We start from the raw sequence: 16,378 nt of genomic DNA, 5'->3' as shown, positions 1-16,378 counted from the left end.
GCCTGTGAGAACACTGCTGGCAAGTGTAAATAAACAAATGCCCAACTAGATGTTTGATGCTTTAGAAGCAATTTTAATTAAAAACCCAAGCCAAGTACTGACTCCTTGTTAAAACACATAATAAAAAAGTCTCTTGCTATAACCTAATGGGAGATTATTAAAAAAAGGACTTGCAGAGGAAGTAAAGGCTGAACAGCTAAGAAGCTTCACCTACTTGTACCTCTTCTAGCCCTAAGCCATGAAATTTCATCCAGCTGTACCCATACTGCACCTAATCACCAGGTCTGACTACAGCAAGGTTTCTTTTTTTGTTTAAAGCACCTCTTCCAAGAAGGTATCTATTTTTGATCAGCAGAAAATGGTGAAATAGAGATACCACCATTCTTCCTAGTAAGCTGTTCCAGTACTGCTAAAAATATGTGCCTGACAGTTTAGTTTACAGCCTCTGGGTTTTTATACCTGTGCGTGATCCATTAGCAGGCCTTTCAGTACTCTTAATTCATCCCCATAAAAGCGCATATACACACCAACCCAGTCATCTCGCACTCCTTTTTTGTAAGACAAACATACCCAACTCCTTAAATCCCTCACTATTTGGGATTTTCTGCAGCCTTCAATTCTTTTTAGCAATTCTCCTCTTAAACCCTTGCAGTTTTACAAGATCATTTAACACAAATTTTGATTCCAGAACCACATGAAGTTCCAGCACTCTCGGAACTCCATGATACAGCTCCCCTATTTCCACACAATCACCACATCGCTCTGCTTTGACACATCATCTCAATACAGGCATCTAATGATTTCTTTATGGTCATGACTTTCAAATGCACTCTACTACTACTTTTCAGAAGTTTCCTATCCTGTAGATCTGGCCTGTATACCTTTTGAGATGTCTTTTTTTTTTTTTTTAATGGATTGACCAAGTCCATTTTTTGTCCTGATTATTATTTGTGAGGACAATATTTACCAACATTGATATAATATGTAAATATTTATCAGCAATTGCCTTTACTTCAGATCACCAACAACAGTATCAAGTAGCAGGTAGTGATCAAGTATTTTTTTGATAATTTAGCACTAAGCTGCACATTATGCTAACCAGCCTATGTGCTCCCAAAATTCTGCTATTGGAAATACAGATAATATTTTTTTCAATATGGGGTTGTAGTTACATTAAGCATTTTATAGTTATAGTTATTTTCATTGCTGGAGATACTCAGAATTCAAAGGGGCAAGGTGCTGAGCAGTCCAATCTAATGTTGAAGTCATTTCTGCTTTCAGCAAGGGTTTGGCCGGAGGTCCCTTCCATAATTCTTAATGTAAAACCTTAAATTAACACTGAATTGAAATTAATTCCAGTCAACTTTATACTAATTCCGTTACGCTTCATAAAGCTATGATAATGACATGTCTCTGGCTTTTTTACTTGACAGCTCTGATTCTACAAATGCTCAATTCCATATGCATCCGTAGCCACATGAGCTGTCTTGCTGAAGTCAACAGGAATGTTTAGTTTAGCACAGGCGTAACTGTTTGTCAACCTGCTCATGTTTTTCATTTTCTTTGGTGCACATGGACAAACAGAAAGGTGATGTGTTCATATAAATATTCATTAAGACATTCTGAAATTTTGAATAGTGAAAGTTTTACTCCCACAAATACCCAACTGTACAGCATACAAAGACGATGCTTTGTAAAAGTTTATGATTCGCAGTACTAATGAGGACAGAACAGCACAGAAGCACATGCAGTAGCTGCAGCAGAATTACACAAACAAACGTGAAGAAACAGACTCCAATCATGTACAGAACTTCTTTAACACTATAAAAAATTATGTATTACAAAATTACAAACATTTGCACTAGCTCTTCAAGTAACTTACTAAAGCCTCAGCACCCTTCAGTGATAAAACAGTAGTGATGAAATCTTAACTGAAGAATATAATGTTTATTTTCTATGCCATCCAGTGTGGAATGGCTGCAGAATAAATATGGTTCCTCCCCTCTGACTGCTTTATCTAGGTCAAAAAACTCCTTAAAGGCAGGAAGTCACAGGAGACAAATGTCACTACACATCAACTTTTTATCATGAAAACAAGCAAGACAGTAGATAAAACCACCACCTTCCCAATATTTCAGTATGAAGTTCCACTAAAGACATCTGCTTATTAGTAAACACAAGACTGTTGTGAAAACTCCTTATAGGCTGTAAAAGAGATGGCCTCACACTACTACATGACAAATTCATAATTTTCTTTGAAATTATATTTTTTCCAGTGTTTTACATGATTTTACATAAATTAACGTGACTTGAGAGGTCTTGGAAAGGCACTGCTGTATTTACTGAAAAATATAGTAAATCAGATGCACAACCATCTTATTTTGAATAGCTTAGACGTGACTGTGAGAAAAATCTTTTGCTTTGTGCATGAGAATTACACCTGCTCAAAAAAGAAAACAAAAAACAAAAACAAAAACCAGCAGCAGCAGAATTCCTCCACATCAGAATTATTCTTTAAAACACATCCACCTTCATGGAAGACTAATATTTACAAGTCAATTTTATTTTCTAATTATAAGCAGATTAATAATACACATTTATTTTGAAAAGCAAGGGTGAAAGATTAACTTATTTTCTTTATTATTTAACTTACACTTACCCAATAGCAAAAGTTGTCTCTTCCTACTCAAACACTATGCATTTCACAACCTAAGATCAGTATTGTAATTTGATTTAATCAATGCAAAGCAAAGAATGATTTAATTCACATATCTCTTACCTCATTATTATAACTGAAGGTAACAATCTCAAAACTTTCTTTCAACTACAGATTCTTGCAACAGACAGTTTTAATACTGACTTTGCACCTTTAAACCAAAACAACACATATCTTGCTTCTGTCATAGAATTGGAACTTAACAGACAATAAAGAAACCATCAGTTTTTACGATGATTTCCCAGTTTACAGTATTCCATATAACTATACAAAGAATGTATTTACTCCTATAGCTAACTACAGATGTAAGGATATTTGTATGATCAGTAAAACTGTAGAATTGGGTAAGGAAGTTTCTTATATGTATCAATCATCCCAATAGAAAAAGCAAGGCAAGTGCGAATTAATCCAAATATAAAACTGTTTACACTTAACTACCTGATTGGCATACGACAATATGCAATAAAATAACAAAAAAAAAGTCACTCATAAGGTGTGCAATTGAGAGGGAAATATGAAAAAAACGAGATGACAGAAACAACTATAACACAAATTATGGCTATAGGAACTCCACGCTCATCTCTATTTTCAATTCAAATAACATGCGCTCTACCTTCTTCCTCCCACGTTCCTTTTCAATCAGATCTGCTTATGTGAGAACACTACTGCTACTGAGCTTGACATCTGCAAATCCTACTTTAAAGTAGCCAAAAACCCACCGATAAACACAGCCCAGTTAACCTTATTAGTCATTATGGCATGGCGCACAGTGTCTGCTAAAGAAAGTAAATAAAAGTTTCTGGAGTCTGATTCGTAAGTCACAGCCAAGTCCAACATTTCTTAGTTTTATGCTTAGAAATAATTTGTAAGTAATTTGTAGTTTTAACATAACCGGTATGGAACTCCAGAACACTCCTCTGAATACAAATCAATCATTAGGTCTCAAAAACATTTCAGCCAACCATCTTCCTTACAACCAACTGTATCTATCAAAAGTGATGTCAAGAAAGGGAAAAAGCAGGTGCCAATCCAGCCTGAGGTATTAATCTATACTTGCAAATATGTTCCTTGAAAAAAGCGTTGTTTGATTTCTTAAAGTATCTAACACATTCATAAAGAAAATCTTTAAAACATAAACCATAAGCCAAAACTAAGAACATTCCTCCTAAGCTAGCAAGTAACACTACCTAAGGGGATGTTATGATCTGTTCACCTCGCCTGTTAAGCCAAACCTCAGTTGTTTCCAGTCAGAAATTTTCGTTGAGCGTGTGTGCGGCCACAGCTCTAACTCATACAGCAATCACAACTTTGCATATAATTTAAGTAACTGCAGTAAGATGATAGAGAGAAGTGCACTGATACATGAGAGGTTCTCTACATCTGTTGCACCATTTCCTGCTCAGGTAATGCTGAACACAATAAATTTTTCCAAGGAATTTACTTAGTGAATAGATATATTTGATCCTCGTTCAGAATCTACTGGTTTTCATCGGCAGGAAAGCTTCTACTACTTAAAAGACAGTAATAACCCCACTTTGTAGATCCAGACCACAAAACCAAACTAAAAATATTGATTCAGCCCTCTGTACACTAGGAGGAAAAGCACAAGAACACAAATTTTTAGTTTGTAGCCATATAGTCTTGACTTAGGATTAGTTAGTAGATGGTAAGCTGAAGTAAAACGTACTCGATGTGGTTTACTGTAAGATCTCCCATACTTAGTAATGTAAAGAAGTCTACAAAATGAATGACAGAATGGGAGAATTATTTACTCTTACTATAAAAGAGCTAACTTAAATTACATCAAATGACATTACCAGGTGTCAAGTTCAAAAAAACTCAGCAAAAAGACATATTTTTCCTCAACATGGGCTCCAATTACGTTGCAGAACTCACTGTCCAAGTATGCTGTGGATAGAAGAGGTTTACAGGGGTTGTAAAAAAAAGATACCAATTATTTTTTAGAAGTGAGAGAAAAAAATTGAAACAGTAAATGGTTTTAACTCAAGAAGAAATCTACTCTGACTTTGGGAGCCAGAAGAAAAAGCAAGGGAAACACAACCATTTGCCTTTATCTGTTTTTATGCTCCTCCCTAGGCATCTGTACTGACTACTCTTGGAGGCAGGTAACGGACTAGATGCATCTTTGCTGACTTGGAAATGCTGTTATCATGTTAATGGTTATCTTGTTTATGATTCACAAATCTTCTTCCCCAAAACCAAAAGTAATTACTAAAATATAAAATATAAGGTTTTGTCAAAATGAACAAGACATTGTCTTGGAACAGTCAAGCCCAAGGTGCCAGAATCTTCATGAACTCAAATGCTAATACACGAAGCACATCCAAGAAACCCAAAAATAAAAACAAAACAAAAAAACAACAAAAAAAAACTTCTTCAGAGATGAGTTGTACCCAGAAGCCAGTCCATTTTTTCCAGCTGTATCAGTTACATCTGTCTGGAATCCTGCCTCTCCAAAAGCCGTATACAACTCCTGTCAACAACTGCTGCTGTGCCCAGCACAAAAAGTATTTTTCAAGCCAAGTACCTCAAAGTCAAATATTAATGTTATTATTTACCTAGCAATATATCCTAACAATGCTTTCACTGAAGTTGGGGGAAATTTGACAAGCATCAAATGAAATCAATTAAAGAACATGAACTTTACGAACTAGAGAGTGATAGTCCATGCATCTTAAACGTAGTTGTAAAACACTAACTGAACTGCTTTGATTTGTGTGTATTTAACAGGAAACTCTAAAACCTCTTTCATCCCATGCCTCTGTGTGTTATGACACTGACAGGAGAGCTACTTACTGGACATGAACAAAAAAATTGCTATTTTTCCCCCCAGCCCCCATTTTATTCATCTAACAAGATGACAGCTGGTTTGTATATACACAAGTATGTATGCGAGTCTGTCAAGAATCAGAAAAACAAAAACACACTTCCCACTGCTATTACCTCCTGCTTGATAACTTTAACATTTGAATTGTGAGTGAGGCTTCCAGGGAAGCATTAAAATTAGCAACCAGAACAGTTATCTTAATGCACAGTAATTCCATGTTTTATGGCATTTATATCTCTAGAAAGACAGATGCCTTTGTTACAGGTAAAAGTATACTCTAACATTAATAATTTAATTTCCCCAGATGTTAAAAAATGTTGTTTTGTGGAAGACTATGAAGTTGTATTTCTGCTTTTCCCTTCCAAAAACAGGAAGTTCAATAACACTATTAATGCAGTCATATTTAAACACTGTGCTGATATTAAAAAAAAAAAGGCCAAGGACACTGGAACTACATACAATTATTAGTGACAATTAAACAAGACATTTCAACTCTGTAACAACATTTTACTTGGAGTCAACTGTAAGCCACTATTCATTAGAAAAAAGCAGAGATGGACCCTCCATTCTTGGTTTCCAAGATCACTTAAAAACAAACAGAAGGAACAGGCCACCCTGATGTTTTTAAACTTCACCTGCCATTAAAATTTCAAATGATTGTGCAGTCATAGGCAAAGCATATTACTGGCAACATAGTAGGATTAAACAACAACAAAAATAGATCTAGTGATTACTTGAGCTGGAGGTTAGCAATCATCAATCTTGAACTCATACCAAAACTACTTTGTTTCCAACCATGTTTCAACTGTTAATTAATGTTTGTGTTGAACTGAAGTAACTAAATTTGACTGTTAAAATCCAGATCATCTTCAGTGTGACCAGTTAAATCTACAATGAAACTCAAGAACACGGTTACAAACAATATTAGTCATCAGTAATTCACAGTAATGACTTGCTGTAAGCAGATAACGTCTGCTTTGAATTTGCCTGAAGACTCCTGCGTTTAAAAAAAAAAAACACAAACCTTTGCAAATAATGAAACTACTATTTCCCTGTACAACTCCAGTAAGACTTTTCTTTTATAAACAGGTTTATCTTTTTAAGAAAGCAATAAAGCGGCACTTGATCTTAATCGCCAGTCTAACTACGACCCTGTAGGTTTTGCCTGCCCTTCAAGATAAAACTCATCCCTGTTGACTAAAGAAATCCTAGTTCACCCAGTGTACACACTACTCCATTGTTTCTAGCCAGGACTGAAGGTATGCCACCTTTCATTTACAAAACTCGATGGAAGATCACACCTACATTTTGTAACCAGGACATAACTACTTCAACCAGCTTACAGATCTTGAAACTGAAGGCTACTAGTGTGCAGTCTAAGAAATGGTGTAATCACTGAACACAGGCAGTTTCAACCAAATGCTAGTTTCTGTAACACCACCCACATACACTCGTGAAGAAATTTTAACTGCACAGAAGCAGAAGTTTTCATCATTGTTCAATAGAAAAGTGACACAAAAAATCCTTCCGAATTCTCTTTCCACTTAAAAAGTGACACTGATAGAACTAAAATAAATTACCAGTCAATAATTACATGGACAGCATGAAGAAAGAGCACTTTTTTCCCCCTGAGGTCTTAAGCATTTAACAGAATGCTACTGACTAAATTACTCTAACTCTAGACTGTTTGCAATCAACATATGTAACACACAATGACTTGCCTGCAATTAGTGTATTATACCAAACTGTTTACAAAGAAAAAAAGTATTTGATCTATATTTCACAAATGTCTTAGATTAAAACACAGATTAACCACATGCCAAATTATTATTAATATTAAAAAGCAGAAAGCAAAAATAGAAGTTACAGTTAAAGGTCAAACAAGTCCTCCAACTGTATTCGTGATTATACAACTCTACACATACTGGCACTGTTAAATCCTTTCAGAATGAGTGTTTCCTAGAAAGCAGAAAGGTAAGACAATTTGATTTTCACAGAGGAACCAGGTGGGGAAACTAACATTAAGACGTCAAAGTGGAAAATACACACCATCAACGTCCTAAACACAGTTTAAAAACTTGTAAGGCATTAAGACTGTGTCACTAATGGCGTATGTTTTATAAAGGTAAACCACTTGTAACCTTTTAGGTATTTCTTAGTCAAGACGACTAAAATATACTAAACCAAAACACTTTCACTTTTCCTGCATGTGACTCCTCAAAACACAGATTATTTATTTACAGTTCAACGTATCCTTAAACATAGTAGGTAGGCCTCACATACTCCCCTAGAAAACTATTTTGCAAAGACAGTTAACGTTTGGTAACGGTACAGGAATGTGTTACCATTTAAAAACTCTTAATACTTTTGTCGTCATGTAAGGAAACACATTTTAAAGCACTAAGACTAGCAGAAGTATTTAACGTGGATGATTCAGTTTACCCATAAAAACAAATGTTACAATTAGGCAAAGAGGCTGAAACTACAACAAAATCAGAAGGGAATCACACGCACAAAACAATCCCCCTACATTCTGAAAAAGCACCGAGGGTGTTACAAGATTTACTTAGCACTGATCTTAAATTCAGCAATCCCAGATATGTGGATAACCACTTGACTGGTTTCCTTTGAAGCACGTAAACAATACTCAAGGGTGTATCCAATTCTATTTGCTAATTACAATACCTCCAAGCACTGCTGCAGACGGATTTGCTCCCAAACTCACAACAGACACTGCTACGTGCAAGACACAGCACGGGAGGAGGGTGACCATTTGTCAAGCACCAGCCCCGGCGCTACCGGGGTCTCACGCTTCCCACCTGTACCACCGGCTGCCGGAGGGGCTGGAGCAGGAGGTGGATGTGCCGGCGGGGCCCGGGCCGCCGGAGAAAGGACACATTCGAGGGCAACAGGCGGAGGCGCCGGTGCCCGGGTGGTGCCGGGCGGCGGGGAAGGAGGCCTAGGGCACCGCTCGCGTGTGTCGCCAGCACCGGGTCGGTTCCCCGCCTGTCACGCACCATGTGCCAGCCCAACAGCAACGGGGACAACCGGCGCGGATGAGCAGAGGCACCACCCCCCGCCGCGGCAGCCCAGTCCTGCCAGAGAGGACGGGGCAGCCCAGCGCGGCGAGGCGCCCGCGGGTGGGCCCGGGCCCTGCCCGGCCCGGCGGGCCCCGGTGTGACGGGGGAGGACGGCAGGCCCGGCCCCCGCTTTACTCACACTCGGGGCAGCTGCAGCGGCGGCGCCCCCCGCCTCTGGAACACGCCGTCCACGAAGACGCCGTTCTTGCCGAGGCAGCGCAGGTAGAAGTCCCCTCCGCCGCCGCCGGTAGCAGCGGCGGGGTCCCCCTGAGGCGGAGGCGGCGGCCCGTCCGCGCCGGCCGGTGGCGGCGGCGGGGGAGCAGCGGTGAAGATCTCCAGGTGCCGCCGGGAGATGAAGCTGGAGTGGCCCATGCTCACGTCCACCGAACCCTGCGACGAGTTGCGGCCGATGGTCACCGAGCGCTTCTTCATGAGGTACTCGAACTCCCGGCCCTCCAGCCGCGCCACGGCCGCCGCCGCCGCCGCCGCCGCCATCTTAGCGAGCGAGGGAGCGGGCCGCCCGCCGCTGCGCCCCTCCGCCCGCACCGGCCCCGCAGCCGCAGCCGCCGCCAGACACAGGCAGGGAAGGGGACGCCGCTCAACCCAACCTGACGCAGTCCGCCGCTGCCTGATGGACGGCGGCGCCGGGCCAATGCGCGGCCCGCACGCCCATGGGGCTATGGCGGCGCGGCCAATGGCGAGCGGCGCCGCGGCCAGCGCCGCGCAGCATGTTCGAGTGTCGGGGCCCGAGAGCACGGGAAAGGCCCGGAAAACACGGAGCAGATCCGCGCGCGGGGGAGCGGAGCGGCCGCGCTCCCCCCGGCGGAGGCGGCGGCGCCGGGAGAAGGAGGAAGGGCTGCGCCGGGCCCCGGCCCCCGCCGCGGCGCTGGCGGCCCGGGGGAGCGGCCGGCCGGGAGGGGAGGGGAGGGGAGGCAGGGCAGGGCGGTGCGGAGCGTGCTCAGCCCGGCGGGGCCGGCCTGCCTGCCATCTTCCTCCCCGGAGCCGCTTTCCTCCGCGGCGGCGGGGCCCCGGGCACCTGCGGGGGGCCGGGCCGCCGCCGCCCGCTCCTGGCGCCCCCCACCCCAGCGGGGACAGCCCCCGCGCCGGGCCCCTGAGCGAGGCCGCCGGCACCTTCCGCAGCCCACGGACGTGCTTTTCCCCCGGCAGACCGTGCACCGCACGTGCCCTGCACTCGCACCGCTTTGAGAAACGGCACTACGCGGGGGGGAGAGGGGGCACTGCTCAAGGGTAAAATAAATACACGAACCCCAACACGGCTGGGAGGGGGGCTACCCCTGGGAAAGGAGTTTGTACCTCCTCAAATTTAGCCTCAAAAGACCCCAGGGGAAAAAAAAAAAAATAAGGTTTGATACATCATACACAGCTGCTGGCCTTTTAAGGGTTAGGTTAAAAGTAGAGGTAACTCCCCATCTTAGAGCTCTGTAACATCCACGTAAAACAAGTGCAGTGCTTTAAATTTAAAAGTTTCAGGTGAAAGTCAGTCTGCGTATGTGTGCACACACCTCACTCGGCTTAGTCCTAGTTTTCTCATAGGCACTAGGGCACAAAAAAGCAAGCAAGCACTCTGACCCGACCAAACAGAATTAGACACCCAGTTGCTGCAGCAGCCCGTCACTGCTCCCGGGTGTCACAGAACAGGGGAGAGAACACGGCCCAGGAACAGCCTGGGAAACACGGATCAAGCACCCACATTAGTGGTGTCGACTTCAAAATATTAGAGGCTAACAAAAAGACAACATTAATTGTACTCAGTTTGGCAAATGTAGCATCTGCAATGAGAATGTTTTACCTGATAAAAATCTTCTAGAAATGTTTGCGTGCTCCTCTCTTAGAAGGACCAGGCACTGTCAGAATGGAGAAGTAAGCAATTAGGAAACACTGTTGGTTATAACCTGTGAAGAGGACGCTAAAACTTATTTATGTCTATGTACAAATATAAACACTGCAAACACTTCATTGTAACAGCCCAGATAGCCTTACCGTATTTTCAAGCACCTTTTGTTTAGAGGGGGGTTTTGTTGTTTATTTGGGCTCTTTTCAGGTCTGTTCAAATCACTGTTCTTTATGAATTCAGAAGACAGTTAAATACTTTCTTCAGTGGTACACACATGCTCTGCAGGAATTGAAAATAATCTTTAGAAACATTTTTATGCTCAGGTCAAAACCAAACAACTTGCTAACAAACATCTAGTAGTAAATTTGAAATTCAAACTTCTGTTTTTGTACATTTGAGTCAACAGATCTTTATGTTATGCATGCTTAGGAACAGAACACAGTGCCTGCTACCTGCAAAGTTACAGCAAACCTTATTTTTACCCTTGGGATTGTATCAGCACTTGTTATAAGCAGCTACACCACCATTCCATACTGGTTAAGACCATTTATACGATCGCATACGCACATCAGATGCAGTAAAATATAGCAACAGTTTAGAGCTTTGGTTTCTTTTACAGAAAACTTTAGTTAAATCTTGCCCACACTTTGGTATTTAGAATCAGACTTTCTTCTATACCAACATATGTTTGGCACAGAAAATGTGGAGCATCAGAAAGCCAGTTATGACTCCCTGATTCTCAGCTTTTTTTTATCCCTTGGCTCTGCTGCAACTATAGAAATGTTGTGCCTGCTTTGCTAACAATCGGTTAGGGATCCTGAGGGGTATGCCGGCTGAAAATTACCAATGGATTTCCATCTCCTAACACACCCCCACACCCCCAGAGAGCGAGAAAACAGGCAGATTGGGAGAGCAGCCAGGTGAATTCCCATCAGGCCAGCAGCACCACTCCTATGGTTGCTCAGTTCGCAAAAGTTAAAGGCATTAATGGTACTTTAACATTTTCCATTATGTGTATCACAACTTTGTTAATTTGTATTCATTTATTAATAACATCCAGTACTAAATTCACAAAGCTGATACACCTTCCTGTTCTTTTCATAATGCAATAACATAGAAAACAGAGCTATTGACATAGAATGCTGAACAGAGTTTTGTAATACACACTGAAATTACTTTTCAAGCATCCGGTCATCAGTATGCTACTCTGTAAAAAGTGACTGAACGCCAGCAGAAAGTCTGTTTACTTTTGTATTACCAACACTGTAGAGCAAACAGCAAATTCCATTGTCAGAAGCTATATTCATTTTAAGAGGACAGCTGAGATTTTTCTGCCCATGTTTTTCTAAACTGATGCAGATTTAGTCACTTTCTTTGCGACCAAACAAAATTGCACAGTTACAGGTCATTCCAACCTGCCCACCAGCAGCTCTGGTCTCTTGTATAAAGCAGGAAACAGCAGCTAGATGTGGTGGAACGACTCATGCTTACACATAACTGCCCAGTGTTCTGGGAGTCTGGGTACGCCAGAAACCCACTCCATGAACATAACCTGGTCCTGATGTTGGAGCTGCATAGCAGACACGTACTATTCCACACATTTTTCCCTGCCAGTTGAGTGTAAGCAAGACATTCTTCTCTGTCTGCTCTGCAACCACCTTAACTGTTCAGGACAGAACTAGGGCTCCAAGTTACTGACCAAAATTTAATCTGAGGCACCAAGTTGCTGCAATTGTCACTGACGCTAAACAAGATCTCAAAGCACTCGTTGCACTCCTCCGCTTCTGGCCCTTTGAGCTAAGTGGCCCGGTGTTATCCAGCCCACATCAAAACCTGTTTGCAACACAGAAATCAAGAATCAACAGACCTTACCTGCATCATCTAGCCTTAAAACAATCTGACTTGAGTTTAGCAGAAATGTATAAATTCTATGTAAGGTCCAATCCACTAATACTATTTTATTTGACCAAACTTCCCTTAAATGACTCCATATTTTTAGATGTGTTATTTTTTTCTTGAAGCTCATGCTATAGCAACACAATGGTGTTCATTTACAGTCTGCTTGTGCTTGGGGCTAGTAAACTGTCATATAATCAAGTTTTCTTTCTTCAATTTTCTTATTAGATATGTGCTCTGGACTGAGGGCTATGAAGTGGTGAAGCAGCCTTCTCAAGATGCACATTTCCACAGATCTGAAAGCATGGAATACTACTAGAGGAATGTAATGAATAATCAAGTAGATTAAGTGACCCTAATTGCTTACTTTGACACAACCAGCATTAAACAGCTTTTAAAAGCCATTAGGAGCTATCCATAATCTTTTTATTACAGCGTCACATGCTTCGAGTGAGATTTGATTTTTGTTAAACAAAACTCTACAAGGTTCATTTGCAAAACCACTTCTCAGTAACATTCATATGCGATTTAACAAGATAAGCACTTCAGATACCAAAACCTGCACAACCGAATGAAGATTTCACATATTGATATCTCCGCACCTGACAAGCACACGTTTATTTTTCTAGGTGAGCAGCCCCTTGTAAGCAGTAACAACTTCCTCCAACACACAGCCTCAAAACCGCTGCCATATACAACCACATTTTTAAGTAATCCCAATAACCATCCTGGAGCTCTTTGCATGCTTAAATTTAACGACGTGTGGAAACTTAGCAGGACTCGTGCTGCGATTTAGTCATTTTCTCACAAACACATTTTGGTCAAGGGGAAAGCGTTAAAAAAGCATCACGTAATTACAGCAAAATATTAAAAATGGTGAATGATCGGGATGGTGAAGCTCCCTGGTTACATACCCAACCGATTCCTGAAGTGACTTGAAAATTAATAAGAGAAAGTAAGGAGTTATACCTCTGAAGTTATTTTTATAGCTTTTTTTCTTTTACGGATCTTCCAGATCTCCTTAAGTAATAAAGACTGGAAAGCGTAACACTCTTAAACATGACTAACACATCCCGATGAACGTGCTTCTTTTGGAGAGGGGACAGGGAGGAGGGCAGAAACACCTATTTAACCCCGACCACTCGGTTTTTAGCGTACTGTTGACCTCGGCGAGCAAGGAAATCAGTGCTGGGCCAGTCAGACCCCGCCGCCGCTCGCCGGCTCCGCGCGTCCCGCCGGTGCGAGCGCGGGCGCGGGCCAGGCGAGGGCCGCCCGCCCCACAGGAAACCCGCGCTCCCCGCCGCGCGCTTCCCGCCCTCCTCCCAGCGTGCCCCGCGCCCCAGCGCCTCATGGCGGCGGCGCCCGCCCGCGGCCCAACGCCGACCGTGCCGCCCGGGGTGCGGGCGGAGCGGAGCTCCGGAGGCCGCTGACGCGTGTTTGTAAACACGGCGAGGCCGTGGGCGGTGCCGGGAGCGCGGCCCCGGCGCCGCCCCAGCGTCTCCTGTGAGAAAAAGCGGATCCGGGCAGAGCCGAGGCGGGCGCTGGGCGGGGTGTGTTCACAGTTACTGCCCCGTCCGCGCGTTCCTGCTGACGGCCGAGGTTAAAGCGCGTTTTCTTGGGTTGTAAAAGCAGTTTTGCGAGGCGAGACCTTCACCCTCAAGCGGTTCTGGGAGGCGAGTAGTCGACTCGCCCCGAACTGGAATGGAGCGGGCACGGTTAGTAACTAAAAAGATAAAGCGTACGGCCCTAACGCCTCGGTGTGATCCAAGCAACAACAAGCGACGACAATTCAAATGCATGCCTTAAATTGAAAGCATCCCATCCACCCTCAGAGGATAATTACTCATAAAGCAGCTCTAAATCCCGACACCACAAAAGGATTTTTAAAAGCCACAGCAGCATTACTCTCTGTTAACTGGAAATGCAAAACCCCCATTACTTTGCAATTCAGCCTTGCATGACATACGATCTTTGCCAAATAAATAGAAGCACGAAGATTATAGCTATTTTACGTTTAAAATTTTAACACCTCAGAGAAAATTGGACCTGATGATTCAAAAGCATTTTCAATGTTTTGCTACGCGCTTCTAAACAACAGAGTTCTACCACTATGAAGTCTTGAGAAGCTGACCCTTACCAGTTGCAACACTTATTGTATTTAATGCTGATCTTTGGCTACTGCTCTTAGCTATGACCCCATTTAAGCACAATTCTACTGTAAGATTTTTCAAGTTAATTTGCCATTTTTTGCCACTTTACCACAATAGAAGAATTTTTACTCTTCCTTAATTTTGAGCTGAATTCTTTTTCAGTCTCCTTCTAGCACTTCCACATCACATACTTTTATGATATGGTATCATAAATAAACGAAACCTTGCAAAAAAAAAAAAGTGCCAGATTAAGCTGCCAAGGTCCATCTTATCTGGAAGAGATGTTTCAGGCATCTGAAGTAGGTAACTGTAGCAATACCACTATACATGGCAGATGAAAGTTCTACAAAACAGTAACAGAAGTTGTAGTTTGGCAGAAAAAAGCAGGCAAGTGGGAATGGAGAGTCTAAGATAGGTAGGCAAATGATTAAATGATAAAATTATTTACATTAATCAAAACCAGACAGAAATGTGAATAAGCTAAATGAAACAACCTGAGGCAAATTAAAACCAATACCAAGTGCAAACTAACAAACATGAAAAGGCACTCTAAAATATTCTTTTCATGGCCGAGCATTCTAATTTAGGTTTGTCATTGCAGGAGGAAAGAAATGAAGCTTTTATCAAAATCAGTTTTGTTTGTTTTTAAAATCAATGCCATTCCCTCAGCCAACAGAAAACCAACAAGAAAAGTGAAAAACTGAGACATACTTTATGTCTGTCTTCGCTGAAATACTCTATCCAGAAGGGTAACTACAGAACTAAGTTCAGAGAAGAGTTACTGAGATGATGAGGTATGAACACACTATTACACAAAGGTTAAAGAAATTGCAGTTGCTTTCAGTAGAGGCAAATGTTTTCAAAATAATATAACAAAGCAAAAGCACAGTGAGAACAATCTCATGTTCCATAAACAGATATTGTAAGATTCCCATGAGACAGAAAACTGGCTAAATTCAAAGCACGCAAAGAAAGATCCTATAAGGAATATAATGATAGTTGCAGCATTTTTTATATCCATATAAAGTAATTAGCACTATTATTTTTAATTGCATAGCCAAAGCCTGAAAAACCTAAAATAGTAAATTTCCCATCCCTATTCCAAGTCCTACAATAGAAGGACCACCTCATTTCTCTGGTTATACAAAACCTAGCAAGAATTGGTCTCGCCCACAATAGCATTTGTAACACTGATGTAAGATGGAGCTGCTTGAAACAAGATACTGAAGTATATCAGCCTCGGGTCTGGCCCAACAGATTTTCCTATGTTCCTGATAAATCTCAAAATATTCAGAATGGTTGTCATATTTAATTGCTTTTTCTGTGAAATGTAACATTTACACCTAATCTTCAAAACAGAAATCAAAGCATTTAAAGATTTAATAGAAGGGAGAGGGAAAAATCAGACTATTAACTTCGTTTGGGGAGGAGAACACTTGAACAGTTTCTTCTTGTAAACCAATTTCTCTGTGGGCAGCCAGAGAAAAACAGATCTACAGAAATCTGGATGTGGCGGATTTATCTGATTATTTATGTAACTCGTTATTAGAATAAAACTAAAAGACTACATAAATTATCTGAACAACAACAAAAAGCACTTTAAAATAATTTTGAAAAAAAAAATGCAAACAAATGCTACACTGGACTCATTATGTTTGAGTCCTGGGCAAATCATGAGATGTTCAAGCAACCTCCAAAAGGAGGGGGAGAACTACAAATATCTGACAGGACAGACAGGAGTCTTTTCAAAATTCAGAGTCATCTTAACATGTTTAAGCAATACATAAAGGACAGCACAGACTGGTCTGAGATTACCTCTCTTTTTTTTTTGGT

The 16,378-nt window shown here is 41.8% G+C and overlaps 1 protein-coding gene and 1 long non-coding RNA gene across 4 annotated transcripts in view; one reads left to right on the top strand and one right to left on the bottom strand.

The window, feature by feature from the left end:
- Nucleotides 1-9,850, bottom strand: part of FOXK2 (forkhead box K2) — a 49,064-nt gene extending 39,214 nt beyond the window's left edge. The window contains exon 1 of one of the 3 annotated variants that reach the window (XR_012631510.1): nucleotides 8,784-9,850. Coding sequence is in view for 2 of the 3 variants with exons in the window: in XM_074888973.1 (XP_074745074.1) it covers nucleotides 8,784-9,139 (356 nt within the window). In the remaining variant the exon portion in view is untranslated. The other 2 variants (XM_074888973.1, XM_074888974.1) reach the window with 2 other exon arrangements.
- Nucleotides 8,943-12,799, top strand: LOC141951999 (uncharacterized). The gene is made up of 2 exons (XR_012631511.1): nucleotides 8,943-9,079; nucleotides 12,624-12,799. It is a non-coding gene; the product is annotated as an uncharacterized LOC141951999 (long non-coding RNA).
- Nucleotides 12,800-16,378: the final 3,579 nt, after the last annotated feature.

This window comes from Strix uralensis, chromosome 19 (genome assembly GCF_047716275.1).
Source record: "Strix uralensis isolate ZFMK-TIS-50842 chromosome 19, bStrUra1, whole genome shotgun sequence".
Lineage (NCBI taxonomy): Eukaryota > Metazoa > Chordata > Aves > Strigiformes > Strigidae > Strix > Strix uralensis.
Note: the sequence above shows the minus strand (reverse complement) of the source record. Positions and strands in the feature narration are given on the sequence as shown.